Source organism: Rhineura floridana, chromosome 2, assembly GCF_030035675.1.
Source record: "Rhineura floridana isolate rRhiFlo1 chromosome 2, rRhiFlo1.hap2, whole genome shotgun sequence".
In the NCBI taxonomy this organism is placed as follows: domain Eukaryota; kingdom Metazoa; phylum Chordata; class Lepidosauria; order Squamata; family Rhineuridae; genus Rhineura; species Rhineura floridana.
Window position 1 is genome coordinate 235,752,652 of NC_084481.1, and position 23,117 is coordinate 235,775,768.

Sequence of the window (23,117 nt, forward strand, 5' to 3'; positions counted from 1 at the left end):
CTTGGAACTCTACCCAGGCTACATCCCCTCTCCTCAAACCACACCCCTCACAGGCCCCTGCTTCGCACCCTGAGCATTTTTGCCAGGATGGATTGTGTCCTTCAACTCTTGCTTGTCTGGATGGAGCATAGACAGAGATGTATGGGTGTGCATGGAAAGTAGCCTACTGCAGGAAGGCAAAATGTACATTTGTTGCTCTGGCCACTTTTACCTCAGACACTGACCACCATGGGCCTGTGGAACGTTGCCCAGAAAGGAAGATGTCCTTCTGGCTGAAAGAGGTCCCCCTCACCTCTTTTCCTGTCCAAATCAATGTGACCGGATGACTTATACCAGCTCAGCACGTGTGTGGATGCTGGGAGCATGACTAGAGCATCTATGATTATAGATGGGCTTTTCCTTCTCTCCTATATCAATAATTTGGCTTGGTTCAGGCTTCCAGATGTGAAGGACAAGATGATGCCTTCCCAAATCCATGTACAAAAGCCAACTAGACCGGCAGTTGAATCTTAGTTCAGCATCAGCAACTGGACAGCTCCACCGCTGCTGCCTGGCTTAGGAAGGAGTCACAGGGCAAGCCACATGGCTCCCACAGGAGTGGCCCTCAGCAACTGCACCTGAGGCAGCCGCCTCACTCTGCCTCATGGCAGGGCTGGCTTGATAAGAGCCCTGTTGGATCAGGCCAGAGGCCAGTCTTGCCCCGCTCCCTGTTTTCTACAAGGAAAATGATCAGCTAGATATTTTTGGGAAGACCATAGTGAGATTCCCCCTCTCCTGGTCATGCTGTCCAGCAACTGGCATTCATCAGAGGCTCTGAATACTGGAGATAACAGGTGATGGAGGAGAAAGCTCTCCTCTGCCTGAGACCATGGAGAGCCACTGCCAGTCAGAGTAGACAATACTGAGACAAATAGTTATTAAATAGAATTAAATAGAATTAAATAAATAAATAAAATAGTCAGACTAGTATGAGGAGGCTTCTGATGTTCTTCTGGCATCAACAGCCCCTGCTTTCACATGAGCACTCTTGACTGCTACCTATGAAGATCCTTCTGGAGAGCCGTCTGAGAAAACCTGCGAAAGGGCCTTTTCAGTGTTGGCACCCAGCTCTGGAAGATTCACCTGCTGGTGAGTGTGATGTCTCTCCAGCAGAGGCCGTCTATTTCCCCAGGCCTTTTAGGCATTGTATATTCAAGTGCTATTCTTTAGTGTGGCTTAATGTTGTCTCAGTTTTATTGTGTCATAACAACATAAGAAGAGTCTGTCTGCTGGACCAGGTCAAATGGGGCCCATCTAGTCCCGCATCCTGTTCTCAGAGTGGCTAACCAGATGCCCCAATGGGAAGCCTGCAAGCAGGCAATGAGAGGCCCTCCAGACAGGTGGTATTCTGCAGGGGGGGGCAGTCTTGCACTATAGCACAACCAAAGTGGGACAAAAAATAAAGTGGTATGCGACATTACAGGATTTCAGCAGGAAGCTGCAAGACATGCACCAACCGGAAATGAAACAGTAAGTCTGCTCTGAAGCTTTTGCAAGCACAACCAGTATTGAAAGACGGATCACGTAGAAATGCCCCCATACCATCAGGAGCACAAATCATTACAGGATTAGGCCAGTGGCCCATCTAGTCCAGGAACTTGTTCTCACAGCAGCCAGATACCTACAGGAAGCCCACAAGCAGAACTTGAGTGTGAGAGCCCTCTCTCCACAAGTGATTCCGAGCAACTGGTATTCAGTGTTCTGCTTTTCAAAGCCTCTACGGGGGGGGGGTTGCTTGGTAAGAGTGGGGCCGATTTCTAATAAATAAATGGTTATTGCCCTTGTTAGTGGAATCCTGTGGGTGGTGCCTCCCCTTTGGACAGCTCCGGGTGGGGGGATGTCCTCGCTGAGTGCCTTCCCAGTCCAGCCAGCACCAGCCGGAAACCAAGCTTGTCAAAAGGGCACACCCATGACCAAGGGTGCGGTGCGTCCCAGAAGCTGACACCCATCAGAGAGCCACCCAGATTAGGGGGAGGAGCGGGTGCCTGGGCGGGGGAAGAGGCCCGCCATCCAGATTGGGGGGGGGGGACAGGGCCATTGGCGACTGAGTTGCTTCCAGGGCCAGGAGTCACGTTTGGCGACCCCCTCCTCCCGCCAAAAAAAGGTGTTAAAGACGACGCGAGCAGTGCCCCAACCGCCAGCCTCCTCCCGAGGAAGCGCGCAGTATAGCCCCCAGCCGGGGAGCCCCCAGCGATCGGCAGCTGGCGGGGGCCAGGGAGGCGAAGGGGGAGGGAAGACGGGCGGGTGGCGCCTCCCATTCCGCGGCGCTCAGGCGAGAGGAGGGAGGGAGGGGGAGGAGAAGCCGGCGAGCGAGCGAACGCCAGGCGGCGGCGGCGGCAGAGACGGGACCAGCGGCGGCGGCGGCGCGCGGTTGACGTCGCCGGCTCGGGGCTGCCTCGGCCGGCTCGGAGCACGTAGAGCCCAACGTGACCGCGGCGCGCAAGCCCCGCAGCAGCCGCCCCCGAAGCGCCGCCGGGCACGCTGCTTCCCTGCCTGCCCGGCCCGGCCCGCCGCCGCCGCCGCCGGAGGAAGCCCAGCCCAGGGGAGCCTTCCCCCGAAGGCCTGCCGGCGCGAAGGGGCCGCCGCTCCGCCATGGCCCCGCAGCCCAGCGCGCCGCGCCAGGACGCCAGCGCCGCCGCCTCCCCAGCCATCTAGTCCGGCTTGGAGTCGCCGCTCTCGCCCTCCGCGCGGGGGGCGCTTCCTCTCCCGCCGCCGCCGCCGCCGCTGCCTCCACCTCGGGAGCCTCGGGTGGGCCGTGGCGGAGCGCGCCGCCGCCGCCGCCTCCTCCTCTCCCCGGAGCCGCCTGGATATGTGGCTGCCGCTGCCAAGATGGATTTAGCCTGCGGGGTCGTGTGGCTGCTGACGGTCCTGTTGGAGGGCATCTGCGGCCAAGGCGTCTATGGTGAGTCCTGCCGCTGCTTCCTCGGCTGTGCCTCCCCCCTAAAAATAATAATAAAGGGACCCCCCTCCTATGACCTTGGCAGGATGAAGCCCTTCTCCGCCTGCACCGGTTTCCCATCCATCCAGCCTCCCGGCGCTGAGCGTGGCTGCGTGTTCCACTCCAGCCACCTCCCCAGGGGCGCACCTGGAGCCTGCCGGCTGCCTCTCACCCACCGAGACACCTTCTCGAACTTGGCGCCTTGCAAAGGCTGCCAATTTGCTCCCCCCCTCCTGCTGCCGCCACCACCTCTTCCAGAGAGGAATGGACCCTTGCTTCTCCTCTTGGGGACTGCTGGGGGATGATGCGCTCTGGGGCTGCTGCCACCTTCCCCGGCTAGACTCTCGCTTGAGCATCTCTGCTGTGCAATGCCCCCTTCCCGCCCTCTCCTCCGGCTCTCCAGCGGGGCAGCTGCGGGCTCGGCTGGGGGAGAGTTTCCCTCCGCTGCGCCACCGAGGTTGCCGAGAACAGAAAAGGGGCGAGAGATTGGGGGGACCTCAAGGCAGGGATGAGCTGCGAGGGAGGGAAGAAACGGGGCTACGCTAGCAGCCCCCCCCCACGCCCTCCCCGGCTGGGTTGCCTCTCCAGCGGGAAGTGCAGCCAGGTGCCCATCTGGGTACGGGGCAGCGACGGCGCCCAGGACTCCCTGCTTGGCGTTCCTGGGTTTCGGTGCGCAGGGAGGCCGGCCGCAGCTTCGCTTGGGCTGGGCAGACTCTCCTGGGGGCTTAAATGGCCCCCTCTGTTCTTTTGCTCCTCCCTCCGCCCTGCACGCTTCTCTTCTCCACGCAGCTGCCTCAATACCAGCTGCGAAGACCCTGGATGCCTTGGGATCCTTGGGCTTTTCTCCCCTGCGTCTCCCCCCCCCCAAAGCCAAGGATATGATACTAGCCACGGTCTGCCTGCACCCGAGCCCGCGCTTGTTTTGGTGCCGGAGGAGGTGCCTCCGCCTTGGGCCAGGAGGTAGATGGGATCTGCGCCCTCCCGCTGCCGGGGAGAGATCTGTGGGGGCTGGGTATAGCTCTGGGGGTCCTCGGAGGGAGAGACCCCGGCGGACACTGTGTGCAGGGGGCCTGCGTGGGGAGGCGCACGGCTGCTGCTGCATGGGGGGGGGTGCATTGATCTGTGGCTTCTTAGTGGAGCCCAGAGACCGCTGGGTGCAAAGAAGCCCTCCTGTCTCTGTCCCTCGCCCCGGCTCCTTGGACTCCTCTCGGTCTTGCCGCTGGGCGAACTGACAGGGAGGTTAGATGAGGTTTTGACGGACTGCAAACTTCCTGGCGTCTCTTTCTCGCCTGGCCTTTGCATTTGGGGGGGGGTGCGCGGGCGGGGGGATGGGGGCTGAGCCTCCGCGCAGAATACCAACCAGGGAAGCGCCGGGCGTGCGTGTGTTTGAGGGATGCTAAAAATAACCCTCTATTAAATCTCCCAACCCGGGCGTTGGAGGTGGGGAATTAACTGGGGTTGGCAGCCAGGGGGAGACGGAGTTGAACCCTCTGGCAGCGGCGGAGCGGGAGGCATCGTGGCGGCGGGCAGGGCAGGGCAGGGCGGATGTACCCGCACGCTCGGCGGCCTGGCTCCAGCGCCTGATGCCCGGGGTGGAGGTGGCCGCCGCTTGTGCCATGCAGATCTCAGGCTGACGTTAGCAGCGCGAGGGGGCGGCAGGGGAGGGAAAAGCCGGGCACTCCGCAGGCGGGCAGCCTCCGCTTCTCTGCGGCAACGGCGCGGGTGTGCGTGCGGGTGTCAAACCGGCTTCTTCTCGAAGGAGCAGAGCGGCTGCCTTCTTCCTCCTGCGCCGACACGAGACGAGGCTCCGCGGGGCTTGATCTGACCCGAGCCCTTTCCCTCTGGAAGCCGCTGCTGGGGTGGGGGGGGCGCGCTTTGCATTCCCTGCTGAATGTCTCATTCATCCCATTTCCCTGGCAACAGCCTTCTGATGTGGGGAACGCCGAACCCAGCTCGGTCGGAGAGGCGAACGCTTCGCTGCCCCCTTCCCTTCTCTTGAGCTGGGGCTTCATGTCTCTTTGAAGAGCGGCAGCTCTGGAGAGGATGCCGGGCTGGGCTGTCTTCACGCGGTGCCTTCAAGAGGCCGACCTCCCCCCTTGGCCCCATGCATTTCCCCTCCCGTGGGGCTTTCCTTGTGATTGAATCAGGATTTAGATGGGCTGACTATGAACTGCACTCCCCTGCTGTGATTGATAGCATCCTCACATACAGTATGCACCAGTTTCCCTCAGGTCTAATAACAACCAAAAATGCATGTAAAGAGTGGGATGCTGAAGTTCTGAGCTCGATTCATAAGATTTGTTCTTTTGGCGGGTGCCAGAGATTCCAATTTCGCCCCTGAACAGAGAACTCTGATGGGACTTGGTTTACCTACTCCATTATAGAGCATTTACTGTATAATGATCCTCCACAACCATCTGTTGATATCTGTGTCTGACTTTGCAGCTCCTGCAAATCTAAGCTTCTATGGCAGGCACCGTAATTCTGTTCAATCGTTGGCTTATATATATATATTAAAAAGGACTTCTTTTGGTGCATATGTTACAAAGGTTCTCCTTGGAGCACAGGATGTTTGTTCAATCCAATGGTTTTTCACAAAGACAGTATGTTATGTGTGGGCAGGAACAGCCTGTCAATCTTGGTGGCTCAAAGGTTTCGGATTCCTCAAGTCAGGCAGGGAAGAATGGAAATCACTGTATTGGCATAACACTGTTTCCCCCCTCCTGTTGATTTGTTCAGTGCCATATGAGTGGCGCTGCTGATGAAAGCGCATGGATGTGGCAGTCTGACACAGCTATCCTCTGGCATTGGTGTGTGGTTTTGCTGACATTCCTAGTTCCAAAAATGTGGATTTCTTGAGGAATTTCATCTGCAGATTTGTGGTTCATGTATGCATCTAGAGATGGCTGGTGGGACTTGGTCATCAATGTTCCAGCCTTTCTACCTGGTCCAGTTGAAAAAGTGTTTTTGAAAAATGCAGATAAAGAATTTTGCCTTGTCCTCCACGTGTTTGGGGTTTCTTTATTCCTCCCTTGGTCATTGCAGAGAGGTGGAATGCATGTGGTTTGGAGTTCCGATGTATGCAGTGTGTGAGAGCTGTCATAAGGATTCTTCGTGGTGGGTTGATTGTTGCTTTGACATCTGCAATGGTCATGCATGTTGCAGTGGCTGGATCTGCCCTGGGATCATCTGTTGGCCATCTGGAGTTATTTACCCCACCTGAGGCTAGAAAATTATGCCTTTAGGCCTTGCAGTGCTGTGACTGTCCAGGGAGGCTGTTCTCAAAGAGAGAGTTCTCAAAGAACTCAAAGGTGAAATTGCTGATCTGCTAACTAAAATATGTAACTTGTCCCTCGGGTCCTCCTCCGTGCCTGAGGACTGGAAAGTGGCAAATGTAACGCCAATCTTCAAAAAGGGATCCAGGGGGGATCCCGGAAATTACAGGCCAGTTAGCTTAACTTCTGTCCCTGGAAAACTGGTAGAAAGTATTATTAAAGCTAGATTAACTAAGCACATAGAAGAACAAGCCTTGCTGAAGCAGAGCCAGCATGGCTTCTGCAAGGGAAAGTCCTGTCTCAGTAACCTATTAGAATTCTTTGAGAGTGTCAACAAGCATATAGATAGAGGTGATCCAGTGGACACAGTGTACTTAGACTTTCAAAAAGCGTTTGACAAGGTACCTCACCAAAGGCTTCTGAGGAAGCTTAGCAGTCATGGAATAAGAGGAGAGGTCCTCTTGCGGATAAGGAATTGGTTAAGAAGCAGAAAGCAGAGAGTAGGAATCAACGGACAGTTCTCCCAATGGAGGGCTGTAGAAAGTGGAGTCCCTCAAGGATCGGTATTGGGACCTGTACTTTTCAACTTGTTCATTAATGACCTAGAATTAGGAGTGAGCAGTGAAGTGGCCAAGTTTGCTGACGACACTAAATTGTACAGGGTTGTTAAAACAAAAAGGGATTGCGAAGAGCTCCAAAAAGACCTCTCCAAACTGAGTGAATGGGCGGAAAAATGGCAAATGCAATTCAATATAAACAAGTGTAAAATTATGCATATTGGAGCAAAAAATCTGAATTTCACATATACGCTCATGGGATCTGAACTGACGGTGACCGACCAGGAGAGAGACCTCGGGGTTGTGGTGGACAGCACGATGAAAATGTCGACCCAGTGTGCGGCAGCTGTGAAAAAGGCAAATTCCATGCTAGCAATAATTAGGAAAGGTATTGAAAATAAAACAGCCGATATCATAATGCCGTTGTATAAATCTATGGTGCGGCCGCATTTGGAATACTGTGTACAGTTCTGGTCGCCTCATCTCAGAAAGGATATTATAGAGTTGGAAAAGGTTCAGAAGAGGGCAACCAGAATGATCAAGGGGATGGAGCGACTCCCTTACGAGGAAAGGTTGCAGCATTTGGGGCTTTTTAGTTTAGAGAAAAGGCGGGTCAGAGGAGACATGATAGAAGTGTATAAAATTATGCATGGCATTGAGAAAGTGGATAGAGAAAAGTTCTTCTCCCTCTCTCATAATACTAGAACTCATGGACATTCAAAGAAGCTGAATGTTGGAAGATTCAGGACAGACAAAAGGAAGTACTTCTTTACTCAGCGCATAGTTAAACTATGGAATTTGCTCCCACAAGATGCAGTAATGGCCACCAGCTTGGATGGCTTTAAAAGAAGATTAGACAAATTCATGGAGGACAGGGCTATCAATGGCTACTAGCCATGATGGCTGTGCTCTGCCAGCCTAGTCAGAGGCAGCATGCTTCTGAAAACCAGTTGCCGGAAGCCTCAGGAGGGGAGAGTGTTCTTACACTCGGGTCCTGCTTGCGGGCTTCCCCCAGGCACCTGGTTGGCCACTGTGAGAACAGGATGCTGGACTAGATGGGCCACTGGCCTGATCCAGCAGACTCTTCTTATGTTCTTATGTTCTTATGTTCTTATGAGGCAGTGGGGTAGGACAGTAGAGTGCTCAGATATAGACAGTGGAGGATGGTGGCTCTGAAGTCAGTGGGACAGTGAATCTGCTCCCTGTTTTCGTCCAAATTTTGAAGGAGCTGTCGAAGGTGCTGAATGTCAGCTGGGCAGTGAAACTGATCCAGGTTTTCATCTGAGCTTTCACACCTTGGACAGCTCCTTGAAAGGTTGGACTAAAACCTGGAGCAGACTCACTGCCCAACTGACCATAGAGCCACTAGCATCCACTGGATATCGAGTTTCTCTAATTTTAGGTGTCCTTGTGCTGACAATGGAAAGTGAGGTCTTCCGACTTCCGGGAAGGGTGACTTCGCTTGTGCCTGCTTTTGAGACGGGCTCCCGCCTCAAAAGAAGCTTATTCAGATATAAATCAGTCAGAACATTTTTTTTTTGACTGATGAAATTTCTCCCGGGCAGGGAGAAACGTAGAGATCAACCTCAAAAGCCTGTTTTTGTTGGGAGGACTGGATTTCATTAATTTATGAGAAAAGGTCCAGCCAGCAATGCCGGATGGACTTCCGAACAAGCTCTATCTGATTAATGCGATACGTTTATCTTTTCTTCAAAGAGAAAACGGACTAACAGGCAAGCACCCTTCTTTCTATTATTTTTTTTACTTGGTTTAAATTGTTGTAGCAAAAAGAGATTTGTCAAATGAATCAGCTTTAAAGAACTTCTGGGTGAGCTATAACTCTTCTCTGTTATTCACGAAATTAACAGCTTATCTCTGTTTCTATTGCAAAAAGCTGTCCTGGAAGTGCATTCTAAAGATATAAACAGAAGAGGGATTTCTATTCCGAGGAACATTATATTGTCTGGGACTATTCTCTTTTTGGTCTATTTTATTTTGACGAATCTGCTTCTTCACGACGCCACTAACTGTTTTGATGCTGGGAACTAAATTTGTTTTGTATTCTTGAACATAGAGAGATAAGGCAGGCTGCTCTGTTTATACTGTGATGTCATCAAGCCTGGAATATTAACCCAATTGTTGCTGAAATAAGAAGTGGTTCTTCTTTATTTTTGTTTTGTTTTGTTTTCATGGTTTTAAAAATGGCAATCAAGAAAGTGGCTGAGAATCTGGAAGTAATTATGTTTCAGAAAATAATGGATGAGATTGAGATAACGAAACAAACCCTGCGACAGGGCAGTAAGGAGCTGAAAATTGAACTGAGCAAAATGACGCAGGAGCTTAAAGAAATAGGGGATCCTGTGAGAGAGGAGAATGAGATCAGAGATGAGAAAAGAAAAAATAAAGGGAAGATACAAGCCCTGGAGATTGGAACAAATGTAGAATTGGAAAAAGATCTGGAGTTTATGGATATTAGAAATAATATCATCCCATCACTGACCAAATCAAGCCCCGCTTAGCAGCTTCAGTGTCAGGTGGCTGGATCCGATGATTTCAGACCATGCCTGAGGTTTTGGATCTTAACTCCTCCTGTCCCAAAGATTTTGGATGAGTGTTAGCTTGCCAGCTCTTCCATCCTAAGAATAATATTGCGGGGGGGAGAAAAGTGGGACAGAGTTGCTGACTTATCTGGAGCTGTGGAGAAAGTCCATGGCTTTGGATTTTGAACCCTAAGCCTGTCCCACTTGAGTCCCACCAAACTAATATGGGCAAGTCCTTGGTCCAAATCTTGCTTATTTGTGGCCCTCTGTCCCCATTGGTAGTACTGAGATATTAATACTGGCCTACCTTACAGGGCTGTTGTGAGGGTTACCAAAAAAATGTGTGTGTGGGCAGGGCACTTTGTATATGTTCAATGCATTATATGAATGTTTTCCATTCAGGCCGCTTCCCGTGACATGGGATGTGGTGTGCATATGTGTAATGGGATCCTCTGTGTGTGGCCTGCTCCAAGCGGGGCCAGCTAGGCACTGGCCTGGCAGTCCCGTGGCCCTGGTGAGGTCACCAGGAAGAACGATTAACCAGTAAAAGCCACGCTGATTGGATGGTAGTAGTCTCTTTGACTTGTCATGCAATAGATCCTGTGTGTGTGGGGGGGGATGGTCACAAGGCCATGGCTTGGCCAAGAGGACGGTTTTTCTTGACCTTTGCTCCACTTGAAAATTGCTGAGGGTTTTGGAGGACCACGTAATGATTTTTCTGCCTGTGGTAGCAATAGTGATGCCCTGTGCTATTTATTTATTGCACTTGTATACCGCCCCATAGCCGAAGCTCTCTGGGCAGTTTACAGCAACCAAAAACAAATACACCATTTAAAACACATATTTTAAAAACAATTTAAAACGCAATTTAAAAATCTAAAACAATATAAAAACAATTTATATAAATGGTGTATGGTTTTTAATTGTACTTTTACAGACAGCCTGAATGAAGTCTGTGGGCCGTTGGTAGTTCACGGACCGCAGTTTGGGAACTCCTGTCCTAAGGAATCTTCTTAGGACAGGCAATCAAGAAAGTACTTATTCACACAGAACATAGTTAAACTGTGGAATGTTGTGAGCTGCCTTGAGCATAGATTACTATGGGAAAATGGTATACAAATAAACCATGATGATGATGATGACGACGGAATGCACCCCCACAAGAGGCAGTGATGACCACCAACAAATCCATGGAGGAGAAGGCTATCAATGGCTACTAGCCACAATGGCTATGTTCTACCTCCACCTTCACATACCTGGTACTCTTTGCACTCACATGCAGACTGCCCTAGGCAGTTTTAAAAAAATTACGCTGTAGGAGAGAAAATTGTTGAACTCTCCATAAACCAGCCTTTCCAAACCTGGTAACCTCCGGATAGCTTGGACTACAACTCCCATCAACCCCAGACAGCCTGGCTGTATAATGGTGGGGCTGATAAGAATTGCTGTCCACAATGTCTGCAGGCATTAGGGTTGGGGAAGACTAGTGTCCTTTGAGCCTTGGGTACTTCAGGACCTTGGAGACTTCCTTGGAGGTAGGGGACACTTGCCTTGTGGTGTGGCAGCACCAAATGGCCTCAGAAAGCTCCTTTTCAATTCTCCAAAACTGGCTTCAAGAAACAGATTTGTGGATGAGCTAATCTAGACCCATCTCCCAAAGGGTCTGTGCTGTCACTTCCAGGGCTGGAGCCTGATCACTCTCCGGGGAGTTCCCCTTCTGGACAGGCCATCTTGCCTCAAAGTCATGCCCACACATACCATTGCTGAAAGAGTTTGGGGCCCGAAGCACAACTACTGGCTACCATAGAGCTCCCAGTCTTCTTGGCTTGGACTCTGACCTTGGTGAATGTGCCTCCTATTAATCTGATTCCATTTATAACCTATGGATAGCCGATGCTGCACTGACTTGTATCCTTTGATGGTTGATGGGAAGGCTCTCTGTCCTGGTGACTGGCTATTTTATTTGTTGGTTTTATTTTATTTTTTAATGTAAGAAAATGTATATCCTGCTTGTCCACTGTAGTAACATTGCTCAAAGCAGCCCAGGGTCCCTCCAGATGTCCTTTATATTGTGCATTCACAATTATTTGTGCTCATGATAGTATTGGAGTGGTTATACACAATCCTGCTTTTAATACTCTCATGTGTCTGCAAAGGTTTTGGGGTGGGCATACTGCTTCATTTTCAATCAGTGCATGTTGTATAACTTCAAGTCCTGTACCTTTTCTTACCACAAACGTTCTAGGGGTTGCTTTTGTCCCATATTTGTTGTGCTATAGTGCACAGGTGCCCCTCCAGATCACAATAATGCAGTAACACTGTGGAAGCATTCCAGAACAACTCCTAAAGTGGGATGAAGTGTGTATAGCCCAGTATGAAACCGCCACCAATGAACCACTTTTTGAGAATACGCTTGCAAAAAAACTCTGACCAGTCTGGAGGGGCCCTAACAAAAACGTAAAAGTTCCAAACCAAAAATGCAAAAGTCAGTAACAGGATATAAATAGTAAGAGACAAATATAGCAGGTATATCTAATCATGCAGAAGAACTGGGTCATATTCTCAAGGCTGAATGGCAAAGCAATATGAACTCGTGGCCTATGTAGCACTTGGCAAGTGAGAGTTGGAAGTCTGGACTCTTGAGGAACTGGAGAGGATTGGTTTTTTTTTTTTTTGCAGTAGCTAAAGATGTAGCCAAGAGGGTTCCATATTGGGCTTATCCTCTTCAGCGGGGTTAATCAATGTGGTACCCTCTGGATGTTGTTCTTGGGAGTGCCTAGTTGTCTACCTCTGTTCTTCAGGGCCAAAGTTGGTTTGGAAGCATCCAGAAAGTGTTAACCAAGGGCTCCTCCAGGTGACCTATTTATAGAGTGTATTCATCATGATTTGCTTGCCCAAAGTGAATGCAGAGGTTAGACTATGTTTGGTCTTTATTGAGCATTTCATCCGATTTGTTGGCAGGGAGGTTATATGGCAATTAGCATTTGCTCTGATTTGCAGTGTTTACACCTCTTTCCATTAATCATTTGTTAATCCCACACTTTTTAGGGCATCTCTCCATAACCTTCCAAACTGGAAAAAGTCTGCTTTTTTTTAAAGTGGTTTTCTTTTGCTAAGGCGACAGAGCACTTTCAAGTACTTGAACTGCACAAATCTAAATTTCCCAGAAGCACTTGAATCCCTTTTGCAAAATACGGACAGTCTGGAGGTGCCCCAAGATTATCTTGATGATTTTGGGCAAGACCAGCTCAATGAAGATGCCACAGTTAGTGGCCACACACTCCACCTTGCCCTGTTTGGGAGCTCTCCAGAGGACATCTAGCTGGCCAGTGTTGGAGAAAGAGTGCCAGACTAAATCAGGGAGAGGGGAGTAGGTGGGATCTGACAGAGCAACCCTTGTATTCTTAATTTCAACAGAAAGGTTTGTTGTTGGGCAGGAGGGAGTCAAAAGTCTTCCTGATGTGTTTTCGTGGGTATTGATGAACCCTCAGCATGCTGCTACTCTAAGTGCATTTCCCCCTGTATTTTCTAGGGAGGGATGGGCAAATGACTCTCTGCGTGCCTCACAAACCTTCAAGTTTTTGCAAGCATTCCTTGCAAATAGTCGCAAAACCTGGAGGGGTTTTGCACTTACTCACTAGGAGTGTTTGCCAAATATTTTTGGACTCCCTTCTTATCCAGTTCTCTCCCCTTCAAGTTCCCCTGCCCATCCCAAAGGAGGAACCATACCATACCCCCAAAACCTCATCATCATGAGGGGGAGGGGGGAGAGCACCAGAACTAAAAATTCTTCTTCTGAGCATGCTCAGAAATATCATTTCCGGTCGGGGTATTGAGAGATTTGTAGTTTCTCTTGACAGAGAAAACTAAAAGTCCCTTGATTCCATGCAGGATAATATGACACTTTTGAGCATAGTCGGGAACATTGGAGAAGCAGCTCTTGGAAGAAAGAAGGAGATCCCATGTCTCTATAGGGATTGTTCAGGCTAATTAATTGACAAAATAAAAATGAGCACATCACTGTGACCAGTGTTGGAAGTGGGAGCAAGAGCAATTCCTCTTTGGGTTCTTTTGTTTGTATTCCAGAAGGAAGATAGAGTTAGGGTCCTCCAGCTGGCTAGACTTGCCTACCTTTACCTGTGCTCTTCTGTGCCTTCCTTCCGTTGTAGACTGATATGCTTAGGGAAGCTGACCTGCCCCTCCTTCATCTTCTTCATCGACCGTCCAAGGAGAGAGGAGACATCGCTGTGTTTGCTCTCTCTCCTGAGCCATGAGGACAAAGCCCAAGTCTGGGCACTGCGCCTCCAACTTAGTTATCTAGTTAGAACTAGGTATGCCTTTCCTATCTACTATGTATTTCTATAAATAAAGTAGCTTTTTCTTATTTTACTAAGTCTTAAGTCTCAGTGATCCTAAGGCAGGGTAAAAGCCTGCAGCTCGGACCGCTGAGGATCTCTGCATATATATAGATATTTCCATAACAACCAGCTGGCCTACATCTGAGAGTTCTTAATGAGCTCAGTGGGAAATGGTTGCTTTTCCCAGCAAGCATGGCCTGTGTCAGGGATGATGGAAGTTAGAGTCAAAAACTTCTGGAGGGCACTGGCTTGCAGAAGGGTGCTTGGACTTTCAAATATTATTTGACAAAGCCCCTTACCAAAGGCTCCTGAACAAACTTAGCAGTCACAGGTTGACAGGATGGGTCCTCTTTTGGACGGACAACTTGTTGAAGAACAGGAAACAGAGGAGGAATAACTGGACAGGTCTTCACCACCAATAAGCTGTGTCGGGAGGACTGGGGTTACTCAGCTGGTTCATAAATGATCTGGGGCCAGAGGTGAGCAGTGAGGTAGCCACATGTAGGGATCTCACCAATTTTTCAGGATGGCCAAAATCCAAACAGAAAGAGCTCCAGAGGGGCAACGAGTGGGTCACAAGGGTCAGTGTAAACAAGTGCAAACTACTTTGCCCTTTATCCCAACCTTACCACTGTTGGGAGCTGACTTCGTGGTGACTAACCAGGAAAGCGATCTTGGAGCTGTGGTGGACAGATCAAAGGAAGTGTCCACTCTCAGGGCATGGGTGATAGCAAGAAAGGCCAATCCCATGTTAGGGCAAGAAAAATGAGGAGGAGGCTGGAGCCTCTTCAGTACAAGGAAAGGCTAATGTGTTTTTTTCTTCAGCTGTCATGTGATTCTCCCCTCCCATGTGATTCTGACAGAAGAAGGGTGGGGAACCACAGGCACAGGAGCCACAGGTGGCCCTCCAGGCTTCTCCATCTGGCCTTCATAATTCTCCTCAGGCGCACCTGTCCCTGGCACACTCCTTGAATAATTTTGCCTGGCTGGAATGGGTCCTTGAACTCGGTTAATGCCTCTTGCTTGACCGGTTGAAGGTGTGTGAATGTGTGTAGAAACCAGCCTTCTGTACAAACAGTAGTGTAGTGGCAAATTCAGAAGTGCAGGGTCCCTTCATGTTATTCTCAGCCACATCCCTCCTCCCCCCCCTTTTGCTGCTGGCTTGAGAATAAGATCCTTGTTAACACCTTGTCCCACAACAACAGTAGTCCCTAGGAGCCAATAAGCAAGAAAGGTAAGAGTATTAGCTACTGAGAAGAGTCTTCTCAGTGGCTGACATCTCCTTTCACACTGATTGACTCCAAGGGCAAGGAAGCATGTTATTTCATGCTGATTGGCTGATAGGATGCTGGAGACATTGGGACCCTGCTCCCAAAAAAGTAAGGGGTCTAAGACCCCCTGAGACCCTGGATGACTACACCCATGTACAAAAGTAAAATTCACATCCATTGCTTCGCCCACTTCTGCCTCTGCCCTTGCCCACCACTGGCATGTGCCCCCTAGAAGGTTTCCCCAAAGGGAGTGCGGCCCCCTGGCTGCAAAAAGTTCCCCACCTATGTGATGGAAGTTTATATCAATTACATATGAAATTGAAAGAGAAGAGTTTCCCCCCCTCTTTCAAGGGTCCCCGTTTGCAACTGATTGAACGGACTCTACTTCATTACGCACTGCAGAATTAAATGCATTGCTGGCTGTCGATGGCTAAATTTTGCTCCTGTGTGAAGCAGGATGCTGGAGCAGATTGGCTCACTTTTGTGTGATTCAGCAGGGGTTTTCTAAACCCTGAGGATGTTAGAAAAGCACCTCCAAGCAGGGTCAGCCTCTTGCAAGCAGCTTGGAAGTGTCTGCAGGATGCATCCAATAAGTGTCCTTCCTTGCAATGTTGCTGAGAATGATGGGATGTCCATACTGGTACACAGCTGCACACAGTTGTGGCACAGCACCCTTTGAATCATAGAATCATAGAGTTAGAAGGGGCCTGTAAGGCCATCAAGTCCAACCCCGTGCTCAATGCAGGAATCCACCTTAAAGCATACCCGCTTGGTGCTTATCCAGCTGTCTTGTGAATGCCTCCAGTGTTGAAGAGCTCACCATCACCCTAGGCCATTGGCTCCATTCTCATACTGCTCCAATGGTTAGGAAGTTTTTTCTGATGTTTGGCTGAAATCTGGCTTCCTGCAACTTGAGTCCAGATAGGCGACACAAAAATTAAATTTATTATTATTTATTTGTTATTATCCCATGCCCTGCATGCTGGGATGACCAAGAAGAGATCCTAGCCCTTCTCTGTGTGACAACCTTTCAAGTACTTGAAGAGAAGAAAAGACCTTCAGACCTTTTCTTCTCAAGGCTCAGGGTTCATCTACATGGGAGCATTTCTTCATAGGAAATACACTTTCTTTTACTTCACTTTTGTTTGCATCATCCTCAGTTCCTGCTCAATGTTAGCTACCAGCTGCTTTTTCCCATTCACACAAGCAGGCATTCCTCTGGGAAGGATTAGTCGCGCTTTTTCCTTGTGGCCCCACCCTCTAGGTTAAGAACATAAGAACATAAGAAGAGCCTGCTGGATCAGGCCAGTGGCCCATCTAGTCCAGCATCCTGTTCTCACAGTGGCCTACCAGGTGCCTGGGGGAAGCCCGCAAGCAGGACCCGAGTGCAAGAACACTCTCCCCTCCTGAGGCTTCCGGCAACTGGTTTTCAGAAGCATGCTGCCTCTGACTAGGGTGGCAGAGCACAGCCATCATGGCTAGTAGCCACTGATAGCCCTGTCCTCCAAAAAAAATGGAAGTGCAAATATCTGTGTTTTCCCTGGTAGGATATAGCTGAAATACAAACCTTTGTTTGAGCAGTGTTATGCTTTTGTGCACAAGTTAGGGGGAAAAGAAAATAAAGGCACCGTTTACAACAACATAAAAAAGGCCAGCAGAATGGAGGAGAGCAGGCAGAAGCTGCCTGTCAGCCTACAGGAAACAAAATGAAAGAAGGGAGGAGCAGATAGTGGGCATGGAGAGGGGAATGATTAACACACCCACCTAAAAGCATCAGAGCAAAGCATCTGCAACCACTAGGGAAACAGAGTGGAGATTTTCCCCCTCCCCTTTTTATATGATCAGCAGATTGGGTTAGTACAGATTTACAGGGAGGAAACTGCGAGATAGCTTCTGTTTGCTGGTAATGTCATGTGAACCATGCAAATTTAAATGAGATGTGAGTAGCACCAAACACACAGTAAAACATCATGTAGATGAGCCCTAAACATTTCCAGTTCTTTCAGTTTCTCCTCATAGGGCTTTGTTTCTAGTCACCTGATCATCCTTGTTGCCATCCACCAAACCCATTTCAGTTTATCTGCATCCTTCTTAAAGTGCAGTGTCCAGAACTGGACACAGTACTCAAGATGAGGCCTAACCAGTGCTGAATAGAGGGGAACTAACACTTCATGCAATTTGGAAACTATACTCCTGTTAATGCAGCCTAAAATAGTGTTTGCCTTTTTTTGCAGCCACATCACACTGTTGGCTCATATGCAGCCTGTGATCATCAACAATCCCAAGATCCTTCTCGCATGTCGTACTGCTGAGCCAAGTATCCCCCATCTTATAACTGTGCATTTGGTTTCTTTTTCCTGGATGTAGAACTTTGCATTTATCCCTGTTGAATTTCATTATGTTGTTTTTAGCCCAATGCTCCAACTTATCAAGATCTCTTTGAATTTTTTTCTATCTTCCAGGGTATTAGTTAACCCTCCCAAATTTGTGTCATCTGCAAATCTGATAAGCATTCCCTGCACCTCCTCATCCAAATCATGAATAGAAATGTCGAAGAGCACTGGGCCAAGGACTAAGCCCTGCAGTAACCCTCTTGTTACTCCCCCCAGTTTGAGAAGGAACCATTAAGCACTCTTTGCATACGATTCTGCTCCATTGCAAGGGATCCTGGGAAACATCTCTTTGCATTGGGAATCTAGCTGGGAAGACTTAGACCACAAGGTTGGTGCTTCAAGAAGGCTCAGTGGTGGAGCAATTACTTTGCATGCAAAAAGTCCAAGTTTCAGCATCTCCAGGTAGTGCTGGGAATGTCCCCACCTGAAATCCTAAAGAGTCACTGCCAGTCGGTGTAGACAATACTGAACCAGATGGGGCCAATGGTCAGTAAAGGGCACTTTCTTATTTAATTCAGCTGTTTGTTTTGAACTATGAATCTTACTCTTTTTTTTTTAAGGGAAGAATCATAGCTCAGAAAGAGCACCTTGTTTGCATATGGAGGGCCCTAGCATCTCCAAGGAGGGCTAGGAATGTCCCTTCTGAAAACCCTGGACAGCTGCTGCTAATCAGTGTAGGCAATACTAAGCTAGATAGACAAATGGTCTTACTCAGTTGCTCCTATGCCTGTGAGTTAGCTAGTATAAGGCTGGAGGGGTTGGAATGCAGGTTCTCCTGGGTCCTTTCCAACTCTGGTTGTTGCATTATCCATATGCTATGGAGTGAACTGGTTCAGCAGGGTCACTCCCTTTCCCCGTGGTACGCTAAGAACTATATTTCTTCCCCGTGGTACCCTAAGAACTATATTTCTCGGAAGATGGCATCTGGCAGAGATAATTCTCAGCACCATCAGCACATCAGTGTCACAGACACATTTGGCCCCAAGCCCTTGGAAGCGGTCATCAGGAGATTTGGGATGAGGTGTCAGCAGCACACTTATGATTCCTAGCTCTGTTTCTCTGTAACATCTAAATCAAGAGAGGCTGTGCAAACCCTGGACCGGTGCTTGGACTCGGTGGTGGGCTGGATGAGGGCCAGTAAACTGAGTCTGAATCCTAGCAAGATGGAGGCTCTGTGGGTTGGTGGTTCCCAAGTCTGGATAACTGGTCAGTTGCCTGCTTTGGATGGGGTTGTACTCCCTCTGAAAGAGCAGGTTCGTAGTCTGGGGGTGCTCCTGGATCCATCTTTGTCGCTAGAGGCCCAGGTGACCTCTATGGCTAGGAGTGCATTTTACCAGCTTTGGCTGGTAAGACAGCTGTGGCCGTTTCTGGACTGGGATAGCCTGACCACTGTTGTCCATGCACTGGTTACCCCTAAGCTTGATTACTGTAATGTGCTGTATGTGGGGCTGCCCTTGAGGTTTGTCTAGAAGCTGCAGCTGGTGCAAAATGCGGTAGCATGACTGCTTACTGGGGCAGCTTATTGCCAACATGTCACCCTACTGCTGAAAGAATTACACTGGCTGCCCATTTGCTACCAGGCCAAGTTCAAGGTTCTAGTTTTGGTGTACAAAGCCCTATACAGCTCAGGACCAGGATACTTGAAAGACCGTCTTACCCCTTATATACCCAGCCGATCACTGTGCTCTGCGGGTGAGGGCCTCCTGCAGATACTATCTCATCAGGAGGTCCGTTCTGCACAACATAGGAAACAGAACTTTAGTGTAGTGGCACCAACCCTTTGGAATTCCCTCCCCTTAAATATTAGACAGGCGCCATCTCTGTTATCTTTTTGGCACTTACTGAAGACCTTCCTCTTCCAACAAGCCTTTTAAGTACAGACCTTATCCCAGTCTGCGTCTGTGATGGAATTGCTTTTTAATATATTTTTAAAGTTGTTTTTCAAATATGTTTTCAAGACTTTTTAAAATATGTTTTAAAGTGTTTTGTTTTTAAGATCTTTTAGTGTTTTTGTTTGCTGCCCTAGGCTCCTTCTGAGAGCATAAATCCCTGGACTTTTTGGGAAGGAGGTTGTGATGACCGATAGAACCACGGTGAGTTTGTAGTATGGGTGTTCTCCCAAATTCTGCCAGTGGGGCACTGGGAAAGTTGTCAGGTGCCACCTGTGACAAGCTCAGTGCCAGTTCCTTTCCCCCTTTTTATAGCATAATGCATTTGACCTCTCCCTTCCCTCATTCCCCTTCTGTGAGCTCAGAGTCAGTTGCAACATAATCCCAGTTCCATTTCCTTGATCTGTTGGAAACAGGCACTTCTCTACGTGGTGCCATGTATTTCTGATACTTATGGGAAGCTGAAAACATTTTTCAATGCGTTTGGAAAGGTAGAACAAATGGTCCTGCTAGAGTCTTTGTTTAGCATACTCACTTTATTTTCTTGGGGGGAGACAACCCAGCCTTGGAACTATCCCTTTGTCAATCCCAACATGAATGGTTTTTAACTCTCCGTATGTAAATTAAATGGAGAACAAACACGAGTCTAATGTCACTTAATAATAAGCAGCTCATCTTTTGCTTTTCCATATTTTTAGTCGAGAAGGGTATTGCATGCAATCATTTAAGTGAAAAAATAAAAGGGAGGGAAGGAAGCACACAGCATGCTGCAAAGAGCCATTGTTAGAGCAAGAAGGATCAAAAATTTGAGATCATTAACATGAGAAGTATCAAGAAGATGGAGCTTTTTAAAAGGAAAATTCTCCTTTTAGTCAGAGAAGGATGAAGAATTGCAAACATTCACTGTTCAAGTGCAGCTCCGAGAAGTCGGTGGAGTTCCTGAAATTCTTAGCAGATCCGGAGTTAACTCCAAGTTCTACTGGATGCCACTTGGCTTCGTCCAGGCCAAGCTTTGCGCTAAAGATTCAAAGACTACCAGGGTTTGTGAAGTGGTGAATGAAGGGAGAGATGGCAAATTGTGACAAGTCTCTTGCTGGACAGTAGCCAGTGATTAGCCCCAGTATCCCAGAAAGAGCTTGGAAAAGTTACTTTCTTAAACTACAACTCCCATCAGCCCCAGCCAGCATGGTCACTGGATTGGGCTGATGGGAGTTGTAGTTCAAAAAAGTAACTTTTCCAAGCTCTGACCCAGGGCTTCTTCCCACACTAGAATACCTTATCCAGGTGATAAGATCAAAGAAATATTTTCCAATGCTTTTCAGTGCAGTTTCCCTCCCTGCAGAATACAAATTTTCTCTACACTTTTAATGTAAAAAGATGTATTGTGTGCAGTTTTTGCATACGGAACCTACACTGTAAAATCTGGAGGTTTGGGTATTCTGATTGGGAGTTGTGTTCCAATCTGCAAGGCAGTTCTGGAGCATCAGGCTGAGCAGATTCTTCCTCCATCCTCAGCCCATGGGGTTTCAGAGAGCCATATCACACATGCCACCGAGGCTGTCTGTCTAGATTTATAGCTATAGAATTCCAGAAAACTGTAGAGTGCTGATGGCAGCCTGAAACCGACATAAAACAGCCAGTTAAATCAAGGGAGCAGACAGAATGTCACCCTGTTGCTTACACTCCTTTGTCCTCCCAACAGTGTTTGAAAAATGCTTTGTCTTTGGAAATGTAATTTACTTTATGTTGTTTTAAATATTTTATTAAAAAGCCAGCCTGATTTGAAGGTTGTACATTTTCACAGCAAACAAATGAATAATCAATCGGTAGGGAGAAGGGAAATACTTATCCCCTTCATGATATTGTGAAGAAGGTTTTCTCTGGTTTCTTTTTAAATGAAACAAGTTGCTAGTCCTTAAATCAGGGGTTGCCAACCCTTCAAGGTCCATGGGCGTGTTTGGATTTTTGAGTGAGTGCCATAGGCCTTTGGTCATTTCTTACTCCCCCCCCCAAAAAAAAACAGAAAGAGAGAGTAAACACACACACACACCCTTCTCTATTCCAAAGGATCTAGGTAGAAGTAGATCCAGTAGAATTCATCTGAGCCCTAGAAAACACATAGAGATGAAAGAGGAAATGGGAAAGAGCATCACTCTTTCAACTTCCTCCTTCATCTCTATGCCCCTTTCAGGGATAAATAAGGTAACCACTCTCACCGCCTCATGATCAAGGGAGCAGTGAGGGGGGGCTCAGAAGCTTTGAGGGAACCAGGGGAAGAACTCAAGGGTGCCGCTGTGACCATTGGGCATCATTTTGGTGACCCCCTGCCATAAATGTTTTAAACTAGAGCCCCTGTCAGATGTTATGAGACCTTGAATAGACAATGGGCTTCTCTACATGACCTGTTTATCAAGCATTTCTTCTGATTTGCTTCCCCAAAGCTTATGTGGCAGATAAAATATGCCTGTTCTTATTGAGCATTCTTTTTTCAGTTTGATTGGTGGGCCGTTAGACGGCAGTAAGCTTGCATTCATCGTAGTTTGCTTGCAGGGTGCTTCCACCTCTTCCGATTAATCATTTGTAAATCAGCAATGAGCTTCCTCTTTCAGTAGACATTTAAGGTAGTTTTCTGTTTCTAGGATGAATTTCGTTCCTATCCTTTGTATGTTTTTTTTAAAAAAGTATGTATACCGCTTAGAAATTCTGACTATGAAGCGATATATAAAAATAAAATAAAATAACTCCCACACTTTTCAGTGCTTTTCCCTGTCACTTTTTTACTGCAAAAAGTCAGTTTTTGGGTTTTTTTTTAAAAAAAGTGGATTTCTTTTTGCCTGGCTCACAGAGCTCTTTAATGCATTTCCATTTTAAATGTGCAAACCTAAAGATAAAGAGGGTGCTTGGATTCCTCCTGCAAAATACTGACAATTTGGATGCACCCAATATGTTTACTACATGATAGTCTTTCTTCCTTCCTTCCTTTGTACAAATCAGGATGATCTGGATTGGGGGAGGGGTTTGACGCTTTCTGTCTGTGCTATTTTCCCACTGAAAGTCATTGCCAAAGCTGCTACCTGTACTCTGGTTCTGATTCAGATCACCACCTCCAAAGCCCCCCACCCCAGCCAGGCTGTTATTTCTGTTAAAAATAAAGTCTGGGAGAGATGACCCTGTGGTAAATAGATCTTCTGTTCAGAGCCTGAGTGAATGCACGTGATCTCATGAGCCTGACCCTTAGATGTGCATATGAATGAATTCATGTATTGGGTTTCTCTGTGTAATGAGGACCCCTGAAATAGCAGGACTCCTAATTGTGAGAAGCCCTGTGAGTAGACGCAGGGGAGCTCTCTTACTACGAATGTGTGTGGAGGTCATGGGCACACAATCATGCTCTCTTCCCTTTTAAACATTCATGTGACATCTCAAAGGGGCTTCACATTGCAGGATGTGGCTAATTTCTGGCAGTGTTTGAGATGCTAGAGTGTGGTTCCTGGTATGGGGGGGGCTTCCATGCTTCACAGAGCCTCTAATCTGGTGTGTGTGTGTGTGTGTGTGTGCGTGCCATGTGTGGCCACATCCAAATGTTTCTAGACTCGAACACATGAATCTGCCCTCCTACTGAGCCAGACTCGTGGGGCAGCTCCACCCCATACATTTAAATCACATCCAACACACATTTAAAGCACATGACTTCCCCCAAAGAATCCTGGAACTGTGGTTTCCCCCTCACATAGCTACAACTTAACAAACTGCAATTCCCAGGATTTTTGGGGGAAGTCATGTGCTTTAAATGTGTGTTGGATGTGATTTAAATGTATGGTGTGGCTCTTGATCCATCTAACCCAATGCTGTCTACA

General features: G+C 48.2%; 1 protein-coding gene across 2 annotated transcripts in view; it reads left to right on the plus strand.

Annotated features, from left to right (window-relative positions):
* Positions 1-2,421: 2,421 nt before the first annotated feature.
* MDGA2 (MAM domain containing glycosylphosphatidylinositol anchor 2) overlaps positions 2,422-23,117 on the plus strand; it is a 588,493-nt gene continuing 567,797 nt past the window's right edge. For both annotated transcript variants that reach the window (XM_061612635.1, XM_061612637.1), the window contains exon 1: positions 2,422-2,941. In XM_061612635.1, coding sequence (XP_061468619.1) covers positions 2,869-2,941 — 73 coding nt within the window. In that variant the 5' untranslated portion in view covers positions 2,422-2,868. The remainder of the gene's footprint in view (positions 2,942-23,117) is intronic.